The sequence below is a fragment of the Epinephelus fuscoguttatus genome, linkage group LG20 (genome assembly GCF_011397635.1).
Source record: "Epinephelus fuscoguttatus linkage group LG20, E.fuscoguttatus.final_Chr_v1".
Taxonomy (NCBI): domain Eukaryota; kingdom Metazoa; phylum Chordata; class Actinopteri; order Perciformes; family Serranidae; genus Epinephelus; species Epinephelus fuscoguttatus.
The window spans coordinates 31098992-31115399 of NC_064771.1; the positions used below are offsets into that span (position 1 = coordinate 31098992).

Consider the following 16408-nt stretch of genomic DNA (forward strand, 5'->3'; position numbering starts at 1 on the left):
GGAGAATGACGGCCTAGCAGTGTAGGCTATGTAAAGGAACCACTTTCAGTAGAGTGCCTGGAGCAGATGACCATACCCAGCACACCATGATGTCATACTGTAACCAGTGTAGAAACAAGGTACTCAGAGCAGTCTGAAGCCTGAGGATTTTACTCGTGGGAAACTTTGACTATGTCTAATACGACCATCCTTCACCGTAACACTACATATATGACAAAAGTATGATACAGCATAGTAGGTCCCCTTCAAGTGCCTGCAGACACCCCGTGTGTGAGAATTCAATAAACAATGTGTCACATGAGATTCTTCCACACATAAACAAGATATATTCAGCGTTTCCTCATCCTACACACCGAGTGCCATTATTGAAAATTGTGTGTTCGTTACATAGCGGACATAACAGCCAGTCATGCTCCGTCACAGTTATGTCCTCTGCAGCTATAAAGGGCTGAGACGAACCTGTGGGCTCTTAAACCTGATTAAACTGAGTCAAGTGGGCAACTGTGGCTGCCACAGACAATAATCTGCATGCATGCTTCTTTACAACCCTTCTGATCATTTACTGACATCATAAATATTTGACTAAATATTTTATTGCGCATGAATTCACGTCATTCTTTGTGGATTTTGTACTTTTTGATGTCACATTAACTGAAAATAATTATTTGACTTTTTGTTAAGTTACTGATCCTGCAAAAATGATCTTAAGTATGTGAACCATTTTTTATGATCGGAACACAAAACATAAAATACTGTAATGTTCCCACCACTTCACAATCACCTTTATTAGTACACAGATTTCATCCAATCATTTACGTTAGTAGATTGATCCATCAAACTCCCAATCTGATTACAAGAATGACCTCAGGGCTAATCGTTTTAAAATGTTTATGATAATTACCATCCGTTACCACTGACTACAGGCCTCAACAAGTTCACGACAAGAAAAAACTGACAGGTTTTGAAGGTATATCCCTCCTGGGTGGATTCCTTAGATCTCCTGGCGCCAGTTACAGTATTTGCACACACTTGTTTTTATGGTTCATTTAAGAACCATTTGGGTGTCACATAGGTGGGTCCTGCCAAACAGGAGAGGGAAAATACAGAAGCTCTAGAGAGGTTCCCACACTTGTTTTCCATGTTGTTTAATTTCGATAATTTTCTACAGGCCTGCAGAAGTTTTACTATACATGACTTCTCAAGAATGACGGAGAAAGACTGAAAGATAAATAAAAAACATTTGTGTAGAAAAAATGTGGGTACTGATTCAAAGGGACAGTTCACCCCAAAATCAAAAACATTTCTTCCCGTCACCTGTAGTGCTTTTCATTGTTGTTTTGGTGTGAGCTGCTGAGTGTTGGCAATATCGGCTGTATGTCTGCCTTCTCTCTAATATAATGGAACTAGATGGCACTCGACTTGTGCTCAAAAAATGCATTTGAAAGACACCATAGCAATGTCTCATTTAAACACCCCGACCCTTAAATATACGTAACTTTAGGGACTTCTGCTATAAATTGGACATTTTAAATTAGGTGTCTATGGACAGTGACTTGCTCCTAGAGCCAGGTGGAAGAAGCCATTCAGGGATCTGCAGTTTTTGGCACTTCATTGGCTCAGAGGTTGCCCCTTGATCCTGACCCCCACTTTGGGAGCCACTGGTGTAGAAAATCAAGTATATTTTTCCACGGATGACAACAAAGCTGTCACCGTTTGATCTGTCCTGACGCAGAAAGCTCCACACATCTGGCACTCCAAACTGGACAATATACACTAAGCTTTGCTGGGAAATACAATTTGACTTAGATGTGACCAGAAGAGCATTAGAGCAAAACCTTTTGAGGTGGTTATGACCCTGAGCTTTGCAAAAGCCGGTAAACAGAGAAGGTGCTTTCATCTCTGGGCAGTTTTTTCTTTTTAATATTGTTTTTTATAAAGCTGACAAAAGTCCTTGAATATCACTTGAAATTCCAAATACCTTCAGAGAATAGCAACATTCTTTTATTCGCGTCATAATCAAGAAAAGATTTGCTTTGTGGAGATGTCTGGCATACGGGAAACATGTTGAAACTGTACGTTTGGTAACTAGGTTATTTGTACTCCACTCTGGCTGCAGGAGGGGTGCAGCGGCATAGTGTTACACTGACAAACAAGGATGTGCTATCAAGTGCCACTGGCAACCAGCACCGGATACAGTTTACGAAGTGATGGTATGCAAGCAGTGGCCTTGTCACAGGAAGGCAACAAGATGAAAGATTTATGAATCCTCAAGTGGCTGCTCAGCTCTGTCCGATAAAGACACAAAATGACGGATATTTTGAGAGCATGAATGTGAGTTTGAGGTTAAATATAAATGTGAACTATGGCAGCACAGTTCAAGGAAACACAAATTCATGCTTTCTGTTGACTGAGAAAACACATTGCAGTGTTTGTTGATGGGCACTGCAACGTGCCGGGCCCCAAACAGGTAGAGCCATTACTGTACACCAATGGCCAATTCATCGCAGGACTCACATGGCAGCTTGGAGCACATTTACACCCCCGACACCTCCGTCCTGCACACTCCGACACACATGGTCAGTTCAGAAATGACCAGAGGTGACCCCAAGGAGCAGTCTTTTCCCTTACCAGCTATGGCCTCAGAGCCCCAACAGCTATTAAAACTTGAGGTCTTTGATTTATTTAGGAAGCAGGACTCGGGGCCTCTCCAGGGCCCAAACTGCAGGGTGACCACATGTTTTCCTCTAAAGGAACGGCTGCACAGTCAAACACTGTCAATGAGAAAAACACTGAGGTTTTTCCAATGTGTACGACTGATTTTTTTCCCCTATACACTAAATGATATTGGACTGTGAACATGGAAAAGTTGACAAACATGAGAGAAACATGGTGGCCGTCGATTACTAGATAAATCAATCAACAGTAAATTAAACCACATAATTTTGATTATAATCATCATATAAGTCATTTATCAAACAGGATTTGCTGTTTTTCTCTGTTCTACATCTTTGAAATGGAAATTATGATGAACACGTCAAAACCCTGTGATCCTGAGGCAAGTCCATTATTGTCCAATTTTGAGAATCGGCACCAGAAAATCGGACAATATCTTTTTATCTAAGGACAGAGTGTCTCTCTGTGACGGCTGCTACAACCAATTCCTACAAACTCACCAATCAGAATATGACGTGAAATGAAGCAAGAAGTACTCCTCACACATTCAAGGGAACACATGGTGAGTAACTGATACACAAATGGTCATTTTGCAAGTGAAATATTCCTTTGAAGGGATAGTTTGGATCTTTTGAAGTGGGGTTGTATGAGGTACTTATCCATAGTCAGTGTGTTACACGCAGTAGACGTCAGTTAGCACGCCCCCAGTTTGGAGAGGCAGGCAGGAGTACCGACATGAAAGCTAAGTGATTCAAATAAACACAAGAAATTTGTGCTCTAGATAAAGGATCAGCGCTCAGTGAATAACCTGATAAACTATTATGGCAAGGCTTAACTTTACAGACCAATGAGCAGTGATAACTAACATGTCTTTGGGGTTATCAGGTGTTTCATCTAGTTGGTCCCACGACACCTCCGGGAGGCTAGACAGTGATCTGTGGCGTCCCAGAGACACTCCCCTAATGCCAGTTCTCACTGCTCCCCGCACCAACCCAACAACCTCCTTTACCTTACTTACACATGGCTTTCTCAGCCCAAACAGCACTGCCACCTTCAACAAACCCAGGCTCTGTTCATGCGAGCTCCAGGTAGCGACTGTGCCGATACTACCTTTCCTAGCACATTCACCATACCCTGTTTCACATGCTACATATCATAACTCCAATATATGCTAAAGTTAAAGGAGATAGAGAAGATAAACTCACAGGCTTTCTCAGCCCAACCAACACTGCCACCTTCAACAAACCCAGGCTCTGTTCATCAGGTTCAGGTCTACTGCTGCCTCAAATAGTTTTGTTAGTTTGTCTAATTGTGTGACTTTGGTGTTTTAAGGTTTTAGTTCGGTTTCACCCAAGTCATAGAATAACACAGACTAACTAACTGATCGAGTCAGTGGTAGACCAGCAGCCACTGCATCCAGCGAGCTAAAATTGCTGCTTTTGTCAATGGAGTCTGGTGGCTTTAGAGCATAGTTGGGGAAATAAGGCTGTTAATGACTTTCCCGTCAAACCAGGCCGTCTGATGGAAAGGTAAAACAGTGAAAATACTCTTAATATAGAACCCCCATCCACAGCAGTACATTGCTTAGCTTCTCTGCATCTACTACACACTGACTATGGACGAATACCTCATACAACCCCACTTAAAAAATATATCCAAAATATCCCTTTAAATGTGTTAGGAATCATCTTTATCAGGAGTAGATTTCACCTGCACTGATAGGCAGAGCGTTATCTGAGAGTTAAGGGCAAGTCCATGTAGCGGAGAGCATCCAGATACATATCCGATATGTTACAGATGCAGTATATTGTATTTGTGCTCCACTGAAAGACAGAGTCAACATGAAACACAAAGGATTCTTCTAGAGGGATGGATATTGATGTTATCCTGAATGGATGAGCCTAGTGTCAAGAAACAAGCTTTCCACATGAAGCAGAGCCAGCGATTGTATAATAAATGGGTCACCAGAATACTATTACTGGAAGCTGGAAAACTTTAAACAACCCTGGAACACTGGCTGAAATCTCTCACATGAAGAATCGATCTACAGTACAGATGGATCCAAATAAAAGCAACGACTCAGGAGAGACAGAGGCTTTGCCAGCAGCACACTCGTGTACGTAAAAGTACAATAGCTCAGTCATTACATCTGGCACATGGAGAACCAGTTTATAATCTGTTTTTTCCACTTAGGGTTCCCAGTCTGTGGCTGGCAGAGGTACAAGTTGAGAGCCTTTGTACCGCTGACAGATGAAAATAAAATGATGGGCAACAGATGAGGCTTATGATCATTTTCAGTCAGTATCTCTCTACATGTTCTCCGCTATGACTTCACAGCATACTCTGGATGTTTGTTAAGGCCTTAAACATAATAGAAAAACAAACAGAAAGTCAGATTACTGTGTTTGTACAGTGTGTCTCGCAGCCGGTCTGGCTGAATAGCGGCTTATCTACAGTAAATATCATGTTTAGCTGTCTAAATTACAGAAGCTATTGAATGGAATAATAATTATTAATACAAATAAAATGTAGCCTACATCTGAATACTTTTAATACTTAAAGACATTGTCAGGTTCTGCCTTTTACAAAGATTAAATCCAATCTTATATGGACAGACATTGCAGACTATTACAGTTAAGTACAATATAATAAAGTAAAAAAACGACTGACACGACTTATAATGGAAAAACATGCCAACGTAACTGGTGGCCAGTAAAGGTTTATGCAAGGCATGTTGATTCAAAGGCTGAAAATGGGCTTTTACTGAGATGACAACAGGAGCGCAAGAAAAAGAAGTGGTCAGTGCATTCAGTGAACCAAACAAAGGAGCTACAAGGTGAATATATGCCGCAATAAATCTACCCAATCACTTTGCCTGACAAATTATGACTGGGTCCATAACATAACAAACTTCTGCAGGTGCATGACATCAAAGGAAGGTGTTGAGCTTCGCCTTTGCGGTCGAAAATACGTCATTTCTTGTGAGCAACACTCATTTAAAGTGTCAAGTGCTCTACCATAAATCAGGCTTTACTGGTACTCAGAAAAAAAGTCTGCGAAATGCACATATGGCTTCAAAAGAAAGAGGGGGTTTCTCCATTCATGGCAGTGATATGGTGCAAAGGAGTACATAGTATGTATAATAAATCACCAAAATTGAAAAAAATGTTGCGCTGGACATGTCGTTTGAAACTATATAAACAAGGCAAGGTGCAAGTGCATGGCTACAGCAGCACTGATTCCTTAAGTCTTTGGGAACTCCGTTAATTTTCAACTTGGTCTCCCATGTTTTTGTGTTTAAGTGACTAATGGAGACAACAGTTTTTGGAATTTAATCAGTATTGAGCAAGATCACTGCAGATGGCAGCAGTGAAAAAGGCTGCAGTGTAGCCACTCCGGGCAGGTGTGCCTCATCAATTTACGCTGACTAAGGGCCATTTCATAGTCGACACAAAGGCACGCAGACGCGAACGCACTGGGACGCATCTAGACGCATTGGCCTCCATGATGCACGCTTGTGTCTCAAAATGTTTTTGATACACGACGCAGCGACGCGTGTAATACCATACATTGCCAGCGGGGGTGATAATGCAAGCAACGTACTTGAAATTAACCACTTTTTGTTCTTCACAGAAGAAGCAGGGATGAAATACGGCGGGTGAGGAGGAAAAACTTTGCGAACTTGTACGGGCACACGCCCATTTATATGACAGTTCTTGTGCCCTGCACTCTAATAAAAAAGCAGTACTAGCTAGCCGTAATGTACCGGTGTACTCTGCTACCCCCTATTGCGCAAGCGATGTACTGCATTTCAAGTGTCGCCCACATCGCTTGCGATCAATGTGTTGACTATGAAAGGAAGTGCATTGCTCACGTCGCTTGCTCGCATTGCGTGCGTCGACTATGAAACGGCCCTAACAGTGCATGTTTTTGCCACTGACAGGCTCAGATTGTAATTTCAAGTGCCTGACAGCATTACAGAAAGGACCCTAGAGAGGAATGAAATGTTTTTCCCAACCTTTTGCTTGTTTGGTCTGTTTGTGTTGGAGCACAGAAAGCATAATTTATTCTCCTTTACTCAAATAAATTGAACTATTATTGGCTCTCATCTCTCCGACTCTCACCGCCGTTTACACTTTTTTTTTCCTGCAACAAGTCAGGCCCCACAAGATTTCAGAACGAGACTTCTCGTTGGTGAGACTTAGACACAAAACAGACCGTCGCAAGTGGAAGGTTGTCGCGGTAATGTTTGGTAATATAAGATACTCATAATAACAGTCTGAGCCTGTTTGTGGCAAAAGATACACCTGTTCCAGGTAGATGCATTTTAGCTTGTTTCGCCGCTGCCAGCTGGACTTATTTCAAAAACTGTTCCCTTCTCCTTGGACAAGTTTGTACCATTCACACATCTATTTTCTTAACCCTCTTATCCTGTTTCGGGTCACTGAGCAGGGCCCCCTCCAGCATGGATAAGGTGAGAGGCTGGGTGCAGTCACTTGTCGCTCACATGGCTAAGACATATAGGAAAACACGTCCACGCTCACCTTCACACGTTCAAGCAGTTTAGCTCTGAACAGAAACTTACAAACACACCAAACAGCCCTTAGGCCCCTGAGCACAGTTTCTTACAGTATCCACCCTAAATAAGACACTAACATACTATCAACAGCAGCCAATGAGACACTGTTATCTGGCTTCAGCACTGAGCGCACACTGTATGATACAGACAAGCTGTATCTCGCAAGCCAATCACCAAATGAGCGCACATTTAGTACATTTCGTGTTTTATAGGTGACACAGTGCAGCCTTCCCCTCAGGACTGCACAGAGCAAAAGCAAACAAACAAAAACGCCTCACGTCAAAGTGACGTGCTGCCATGTGTAAATGTAGGCTATCATTGTGGGCCTCCTTCACCCTCTCCTCGGAGAACATTGGCAGGCCCTGATAAGCTGGATCTCGCTGCACCGTGGGCCCTGCGAGGAAAGGCACTGTTGATGTTGGCCACACTAGAACTGATAGGAAGCCCACAGCGTGTGTTATGTCACTGAACACTAGCCACATTCAGATAAAGGTTACACAGCCAGGCTTGTGTAAGGCCGGGCGAGCATGAGGATGGAGGCAACAGAGAAATAGATTTATGCTTCGTTGTTTAAGAATTCAAACTGTGCGGACCAGAGAATCACGGCGTTAATGAGGTTTTACAGCTTTAATTTAATCCGGTGCTTTTATATGAGCTTTAATCCTGTGAGCTAAAATGTAAACAGTGCAGCTTCCAGCTCTTTCTGCCCAGTGAGCCCATTTTCACTCAGGTAATGGTTCCAACTCTTACTACAGCAGGGGTGATGTAAATCTTCCACCATCATCACACCTCCTCCTCCTTCCTTCTGTCCTTAGGTAACTCCGTTTCTCTGAGACTTTTAAACAAACAGAGTCGAGCTACAACTAAAAATTCCTTTCTTATTGAGTAATATAGCCATTTTTCTTTGACTCAATGAATTGTTTAGTCTGTAAAATGTTAGTAAACAGTGAAAAATGCCGGTCATAACTTCCCAGAGCCCGAGGTGACATCTTCAAAATGCTTGTTCGTCCAACTAAACCTTTTAAAACCCAAAGATAATCAACTATGATGCACAACAACACAGCAAATACTCACATTTGAGAGACTTGAAATGAAGTAACTGAAAGGCCACTATTATAATTTCAAGACATGTAAAGTAAATCAGGATTAAAAATTATTATTATTATTTTGCATTCCTTTTTTATTTTTTTATTTTTTTCTACTTAAATTTTGCTTTTTCCAACCAATGGGTTAAGACATTGGAGCGGATGTCGAAGGAGTTTTCTTTATATGTTTAGGTAAATTCTGAATATAATGTGTAATGTTCTGAGGGAAAAAGGAAATGTAGATTGTTATGCAAGTTATGCATCATCAAAAACATTTTTGAGGCCCTAATTTTCTTAACCACAAGCTTATATTACAATAGCTATAAAACAAGGAAATGAACCAATTCTTTAAATTTGAGAAGGTGGAACCAGTAAATGTTTGGCTTCTTTTGCTGGAAAAATGAGCAACAATATTTAGAAATAATTAAATTGCTGTGCCTTAGTCATTGAAGCACTAATAAAGAGCTGAAACTAAATGATGACATTTTTACACATATTACAGCTGATACAATTTTGATACCGACAATAAAATCAGTCCTTTTCTTTTCATCTTTACTTTGAGAAATAAAATATCTGTCTACAAAATGATTTTTGAATTTACTAAAGAAACCAAAGTCTGACATTTTGGGTGCCACACCAGAAATATATCTTTATGAAATACAATCTAAAAACTTCATATGAAATAAAATTACTGTGGAAATTCAGGTTTTTAAATCAGACTCATCCCCAAACTATGCTGCAGTGGTTTGGGTCAGGCATGGACATAAACTGTGCAGGTTCATGTCGGGTCAGGCCTGATTTTTTGGGCCAGAACATACGTCTAGCCCACATAGGCACAATATCACTAGAGGGTTTTATGTGTTGCAGGAAACGTTTATCACAAAAAAAGGGTTCTCGTTAACTAAAAAAAAAGTTTGTGACGTCTGTAAACCACATAAGGAGCTCACCAACCTTTACAACTTGATTTGACATAATCAGCAGAAAACTGTCTCTCAGTCTGTGTTTACACATCCAAAGAATTGGCTAATTGCTTGTAGGTGCTGCAGTTTTTTCAAATGCACTCAAGCCGATCTTGCAGCAGCACCACACGGCCCTCATAAACACTGATAGCGCTGAAAACACAGGTGGGCGGTGGTGAAGTAGAGCATGGTGTGGCTGTTTAAATAGAGCATGATTAAAGAATGGGTTTAAAAACATGCGAGCATAAAAGTGTCAAGAGTGTGTGCTGCAGGGCAGGCTGAAGGAAACTGCCCTTGAATAAGATCAGGTATTGTGCAACCAATGCCCTTTAAATGGAGCTCACCAAAAAGGATTTACGCTACAGTGCACTCGCTCCTGTCAGTTACTAAGGCGCTCACTGTGGTGTTACATTCAGGGTTCGTCGTGCTTCATGATTCAGCATTTCATATCTGTGGCACTTCTGTGTAAGCAGCAATAACAATGACATACAGTAGCACATACAGTGCGTTGGAAACTCTTTGTGTCCCAGTGTGGACTGAATGGAAGAAGGTGGAGACAATGTAATGGCTCATCCATTTTTTATCACCTCTACATTTCCGTCAGAGCCCAGTTTATGTTGCCTATATGGCACCTGTGTCACCTGGGAGCCTGTGGGGGAAGGGTTGCTAGGTAGCTGCCACCTGGGAAGGGTTTTTGCTTTCTTTAGGAACAGCCCTTAACTTATAGCAACATGTCTTTAAAGCTCTGTTGTTACTAATACATCTATTCCATCACTGACTTCACTAAGGCAATAGAGAATGCAATAAATATAATATTATAGATACAAGTTTTACACATAAAGTAAAGGCTGCAGCACATTGTGAAATACAAGTGCTTCACATTTGGGCTGTGTCACATGGTTGACATTATCGGATATCTAAAAATGTAAAAGGTGCGGAGACCAAAAGCGGAATCAGCTCTTAAGATAAATCTGATAAATGTGGATCAAACTCAAAATACAAGTGTAGGCAGGTGGAGAGAGTCTGTCATCGTATCTTTACAAAATCGGACAAAAAGAGCAATTGCACTTAATGGACGGTGAAAACGCAACCAGATGGCAGTGGGGGAGGGAGACAAAGCGAGAATGGGAATAAACAATAATGATTTAAGAGGTTCTTGATTATTTACACGATGCTATCATACTGTATTATTACCATGATATCAATATCCCATTTTATTTCAATACCGGTATCTCACTACAATCCTTCCTAGTGATATTGTCCATGCCGACATATCAGTTTAGCAGTTAGACAATATGTGCATGTGTTGGAAGCAATCTAAATACATGCAAACATCCACAAAAAGTTAGTAGGAAAAAATAAATAAAAATATCACAGAAAAGTATCTGCACTGTGAAAGTGTATATCACAGAGCTGCAATGATTAATCAATAAGTTGTCACCTTTGAATTAATTGCAAACTTGCAAACAAATTTAATTATAGCTTTGCAACGGTTTGAGATTTTCACAGTACAACAACTGTCTCAGAAAATATCACAATGTCGTGATATCACGATATAGAGTGCCGAAGTCACGCCTCTTCTGGTAGAGCTCATGGAATCGGAAAAAATATGAATGGCAGTGAATGGGGAGAGCAATATTATCTTTTGTTCCCGTTTGAGTTGCGACATGAAATCTAAATAATATTTAAAAGCTTAAAATTTATATTTTAAATATAAATTTAAATTTAAACAACATATTATGTTGTTAATGAATTTAAAACATAAATTTTAAGCTCAAGAAAGTCATACTTTGTGGTGAAACTGTTGAGATATAAGCTTTTTAATTAGAAAGACTCAAGAGTACACAGGAGGAGGTCGTGTATGTGACGTCATAGCTTTCGCTCACTTCCTGCAGCTTGGCCTCCCTGCTGAAATTCCACTGTTTCATGATTAATGGATTTATGATTGAAGATGTCTGTGCGTTTTGTGCCAGGCTGCAGTCACTCCAAGCTGCAGGAAGCGAGCGAAAGCTATGACGTCACATACGGGACCGCCTCCTGTGTAGTTTTTCTAATTAAGTTTTTTTTCAAAAGCTTATATCTCAACAGTTTTACCACAAAGTATGACTTTCGTGACCTTAAAATGTATGTTTTAAATTCATTAACGACATATTTGGATTTCATGTCGCAACTCAAACGGGACCAAAAGATAATATTTCTCCCCTCATTCACTGCCATTCATATTTTTTCCGATCTAAGTTCCCATGAGCTTCACCGGAAGGGGCGTGATTTCGGCACTCTATAACAGAGTTATTATTATCAGTTACAATGACCCTTAACGCAACGAAAACAGCAGTTAAACAAACTTTTTATTACTATAACTGAACCTTGAAACCCTTTTTTAAACTGGAAGTATGTGTAAAAAATAAATAAATAAAGAATAAAAGTGAGAATTTCAGTCCAGTTGCATTTTTTTAATAGCGTAGATGAGCAAATGCACACAGTATAACTGTCAATTTTCAAACCACGGTATACACTAAGACCAGTATATCACTGCAACTGTATTTGATAAAGATTTAAATAAATATCTGAGAAAAACAAAGTTAAAATTGGCTGATTCCAGCCTCTAAAACGTGAATATTTTCTTGTTTCTTTAATCCTCTCTGATAATAAACTGAATATCTTTGGGTTGTGGACAAAACAAAACATTTGAAGGTGTCATCTTGGGCTTTAGGAAACAGTACTTGACATTTTATAAACCAAACAACTCATCAATTAATTGAGAAAATACTCAACAGATTAATTAACATTTAAAATAATCATTAGTTGCAGCCTTGGAAAGGTTTATATATTCGTGTTGCATATATTTTATTTCCTTCATGTAAGTTTGCCCAAGGAGGACCTGTCCAAACATTGCTAACATCAGCTTAAATGAGCTCTAATTCCAATGAGTGCTTACTTTTCTATTGTATTATAATCTTATTATAGTCTTAATATTAGTTGGTAGAGTTTATGAGCAGTGACATGAGCCCTGTTTTGTATTTTACACCGTCCTGGCTGAGCTTTGGTGTAGTATGTCATGGAAAAACTTAAATGCATTGTTTAGTTTTTGTGTGCAGGCACAAAAAGGTTCTTGGGGACACCGCCCAGATGGACCTGCATTCTGAGTAACAACTCCGACAATATGCTGCACACAGGAGGACACCTTCTGAGTGTCTCGGTTAAAATGATGACTACTTCAAATGACGATCTGTGTAAGTGTGAATCAGGTAAAGCAGAAGTTGTTCATATTCTGAACAGCTGATCTTAACTGCCTGCAGATTACAGCTCAGGCTCTGTAACACATAGTTAAAACAGCTTAAGGCATTTCTACCTGACTTGTAATGACGCACCTCCGGCTGCTGCTCCATCAACATTACAGAGGTGATTGTGTTTAGCCACCAACAGCCAGCTTTTGTGTTCGTTTAAGCAATCAGGGGGCACACGGGGAGGACGGGGTGGTGATTTCAGGCAAGAAATGCAGCCAAGTCTTTGAGGTTAACTTATCACAACAGTAACCATATCAACAATGGCCACCTTTAAGCTTATTAGGAGTGATTAGGGAGCTTAACTGGGCTCATGTCTCTAGTAAAGAGATGAAATAGCGTGCTTGTTTCCAACACGGCCCCCGGCCAAAGAGCTGCAACACAATGTGGGGAGGTTTTTGCTCCACAGAAGTTAAAGGCTTTAAAAGTCACAGCACAAACACTGACAGACCCCTGCTTGAGTTTGACTGGAAGCTGTGAAACAGTTGTCTCAGTGCAGGTACAGGGACATCTGTGCCTCTCTTTCTAGCTTCCCCAAACTGACACCTGTTGAGTGAACTGACAGGTGGGCTCTTGAGGCAGGAGTCCCAACCTGCTGGTGCTGGAGCTTGAGGGCACTCCTTCACCCCGTGTAATCCCTGACTGTCTGTGTGCCGGTGCCTCCTGCAGAGCTTAACGCAAAGACAAAGACTGCCTTTGTGTGCCGTTCGCTGCACACAGTGAAAAGGTGCGTTCATGTGCTGCGATGTCTTAAAACAAAGTTCCAATAAAAGTGATTACTGCTATGTAGTCCAAAGTCAGTGGGTTTAATTTGAGGTTTAGAGGGCATAACTTCACACCTACGAGGGCTCACATGGGTGCCAGATACTGATACCGATGCACGTCACACACACACCAGCAAATGTTGAGGGTGGACTTAAATCTTAAATCTTTAAATCCTCTGCTGTGCTATCAAACCATGTAAGCAAGAGAAGTGGCAGCTGCTACCCAGGCTGTTTGGTGGCTGCCTGCCAAACACTGTGGTGTAAAAAACCAGACCGACACCTCTTTAAGTTTTCATCAGACAGAAAGTGTGTGAAGCTGTCTCACTTGTTTCCGTGCTCCATGTGAGCCAGGCGTTATCTCTCAGATGTAGGATGGAAACATTTTGAAGCACTACTGGAACTATTATCGCACACAAATACTGACGGTAGAGCATGGGAGCTTTTCTCAGTTGTTCTTAGTTTTGCACGTGAGGCATCCAGAGAGCTCGCCTCGGTGTCACCGGTTGTTAATGAAAACAGAGATTAGAGGGGATCATGGCGGGCCGGACAGAGTGGTTCAGTTGGAGCTGACTGCTGACAGGATGACCTGGGTTACCATGAACAGGGCCTGACACAGCCAGACTCAAGGTCAACAGGGAATAATAATCAGTAGATTAGCTGCTTCACATCAACTCTAGTGAGCTGAGTAGAGCAGGAGAGTAGGGAAAGTAGGTTTGTTGCTAGGGGGGGAGAAAAGAAGATATACTGCAGTGTATCCAGTGTAAACTGTGGCTTAAAAAACAATGGGGTTTGGAGTATGACTTGAAACTTATCATTGCTTTTATCAGCAACCGTCCAGCTGCTTAAATGACAGAAAATGCACTTTTAAAGTACATTAAATCTTTGCTGATGAGTTCCTGAATGCAAGCTTTTCCACCCAAACTGGCAACTTAAAGGGGCAGTTCACCCCAAGATCAAAAACACATATTCTTCCTCTTACCTGTAGTGCTATTTATCAGTCAAGATTGTTTTGCTGTGAGTGGCTGAGAGTTTGAGATATCGGCCGTAGAGATGTCTGCCTTCTCTCCAGTATAATGGAACTAGATGGCACTCAGCTTGTGGTGCTCAAAGTGCAAAAAAAAAAAAATACATTTGAAAGACACAACAGCAATGTCTCTTTCCAGAAATCATGACTCGGTTACTCAAGATAATCCACAGACCTTGTTGTGAGCAGTTTCATGTGGGATCTAGTTTCTTTTTACCAAACTAAACCTGACTTCTCAGTCGGAAATTTCAACTGGACCCCCCCCCACAAATTCTGGTTTACATCATTCCCAGCTTCCACCTCTGACTTCCTGGGTGAATGTAATGCAGCATTTTGTCTTGCTATCAGTGGAGCACAAGCACGAGCCTCTCATTCATGAGTAGATGCACACTTGTTTCTGCACAGTGATACGGTTGGTGGGTGTAGTTCAGTAGAAAGAAAACTGGCAATACTGGTAATCTAACTTCAGGGGGTGCTCCAGTTGAAATTTCCGACAGTGAAGTCAGGATTCCTGAGTTCCGAGAGCAAATGGAACGTACTGTAAGCATTAATGGTGTCTTTCTGAGCTGAGCTGTAACGTTAACTAGCTCAGGGATGCTAGGTGAGCTAGCAGCAGATGCTTCCTTGCTTGGCAGGTGTAGGTCAGTAGAAAGAAAATAGTTCCTACATGAAACTGCTCTCAACAAGGTCTGTGGATTATCTTGAGTGGCCAGGTCATGATTTCTGGAAAGAGACATTGATGTTGAGTTTTTTAACTGTATTTTTTTGGCGTGTTGAGCTCCACAAGCTGAGCGCCATCTAGTTCCCTTATATTAAAGAGAAGGTAGACATCTCTATGGCTGATATCTCCAATACTCGGCAACTCACCCCAAAACAATCTAGACTGGTGACTGCACTACAGGTTAGAGGGAGAATCTATATTCTTGATTTTGGGGTGAACTGTCCCTTTAAAGTTTTGTTCTACAGTGAAATATGAAAGAAGCCATCTTACCTGTAGCTCGCACCACGCCACCTCCACTGTTGTCTCTGTGTCCAGTCCTTTATAGACCGTCTTGAAAGACCCCCTTCCAATCTCTATGTTGAATTTGAGGTATCTTCCATCAGGTGAGGTTGCCACCGCTTTGGTCTCCACGTCCTCTTTCTCTTCCTGCTCCCACTGGGTATCAAACGTGATGCGAGACAAGGTTTTGTGCTGCTTATTGTTCTGAAGTTCATTCTCAGACTCCGAGCTGGCTTCCTGAGCGCTGGATCTCGGGACGGGATCCCAGTTCCCGGTGAGAGACCGGGCGTCGGGCTCCTGGCTGCTGGGGGGTGTGTTGGAGCTGGTGCCCGGGCTGGAGACAGGGGACGGCGACGGCGGAGACTCGTCGGTTTTTTCATCCTCTGCTCTGGACTCGGACAGTGTCAGGATATTCTCAGCCGACCAGGACAAGGCTTTGGAGAGGGCGCCGCTGTACAGAGGCGAATCAATGTCCATGCTGATTTTTTGCAGCCCGTAAGAGTTTCTCCGTGCGCCCAAGCCGTGCGTCCTCAGCACGGATGGGACCCGGGATAAGCAGTCGTCGGTCATATTCACAGAGAGGCCTGGGAAACCGCGTCCTGGTATCTCAACCTGTGCGTGTGACATTGTAGCAGGTTCAGCGTCTTCTTGATTCAGAGCCTGAATGTGGAGATGGCATCAAGAAAATAGAGCACCGTTACATTAAGTTCCGAGTTGCTTTTCCATGATGTCAGTGGCGTTAAACCATAAAATAACAAGTCTGTTCATATAACTAACAAGTCAGGATTAATCATGATAAATAAACAGGCCGCTACCTGTAGCTACAGTCAGCCTTGTAAAGTATATATTCTAAGTGTGGAAAAAAAAACAGAAAAAGTAGGATAAATACTCACTCATCACAGCCGCTGCGTAAAAACTATTCACATAAACGCATCGCGCACTTAAAAGCAGATTAAAGCATAGCTCCAATAAAATAATCCCAGTTGTCTTCTTCTCCTCTCTTTACAAAGTCCTCAGCCATAACCTCCAGTGAAAGGACG

General features: G+C 41.7%; 1 protein-coding gene across 3 annotated transcripts in view; it reads right to left on the reverse strand.

Annotated features, from left to right (window-relative positions):
- The window catches only part of wnk4a (WNK lysine deficient protein kinase 4a), a 65563-nt gene extending 49155 nt beyond the window's left edge, over positions 1–16408 (reverse strand). For all 3 annotated transcript variants that reach the window (XM_049563201.1, XM_049563202.1, XM_049563200.1), the window contains exons 1-2: positions 16262–16408; positions 15360–16028 (exon numbers count right to left, since the gene is read on the reverse strand). In XM_049563201.1, coding sequence (XP_049419158.1) covers positions 15360–15995 — 636 coding nt within the window. In that variant the 5' untranslated portion in view covers positions 15996–16028; positions 16262–16408. The remainder of the gene's footprint in view (positions 1–15359; positions 16029–16261) is intronic.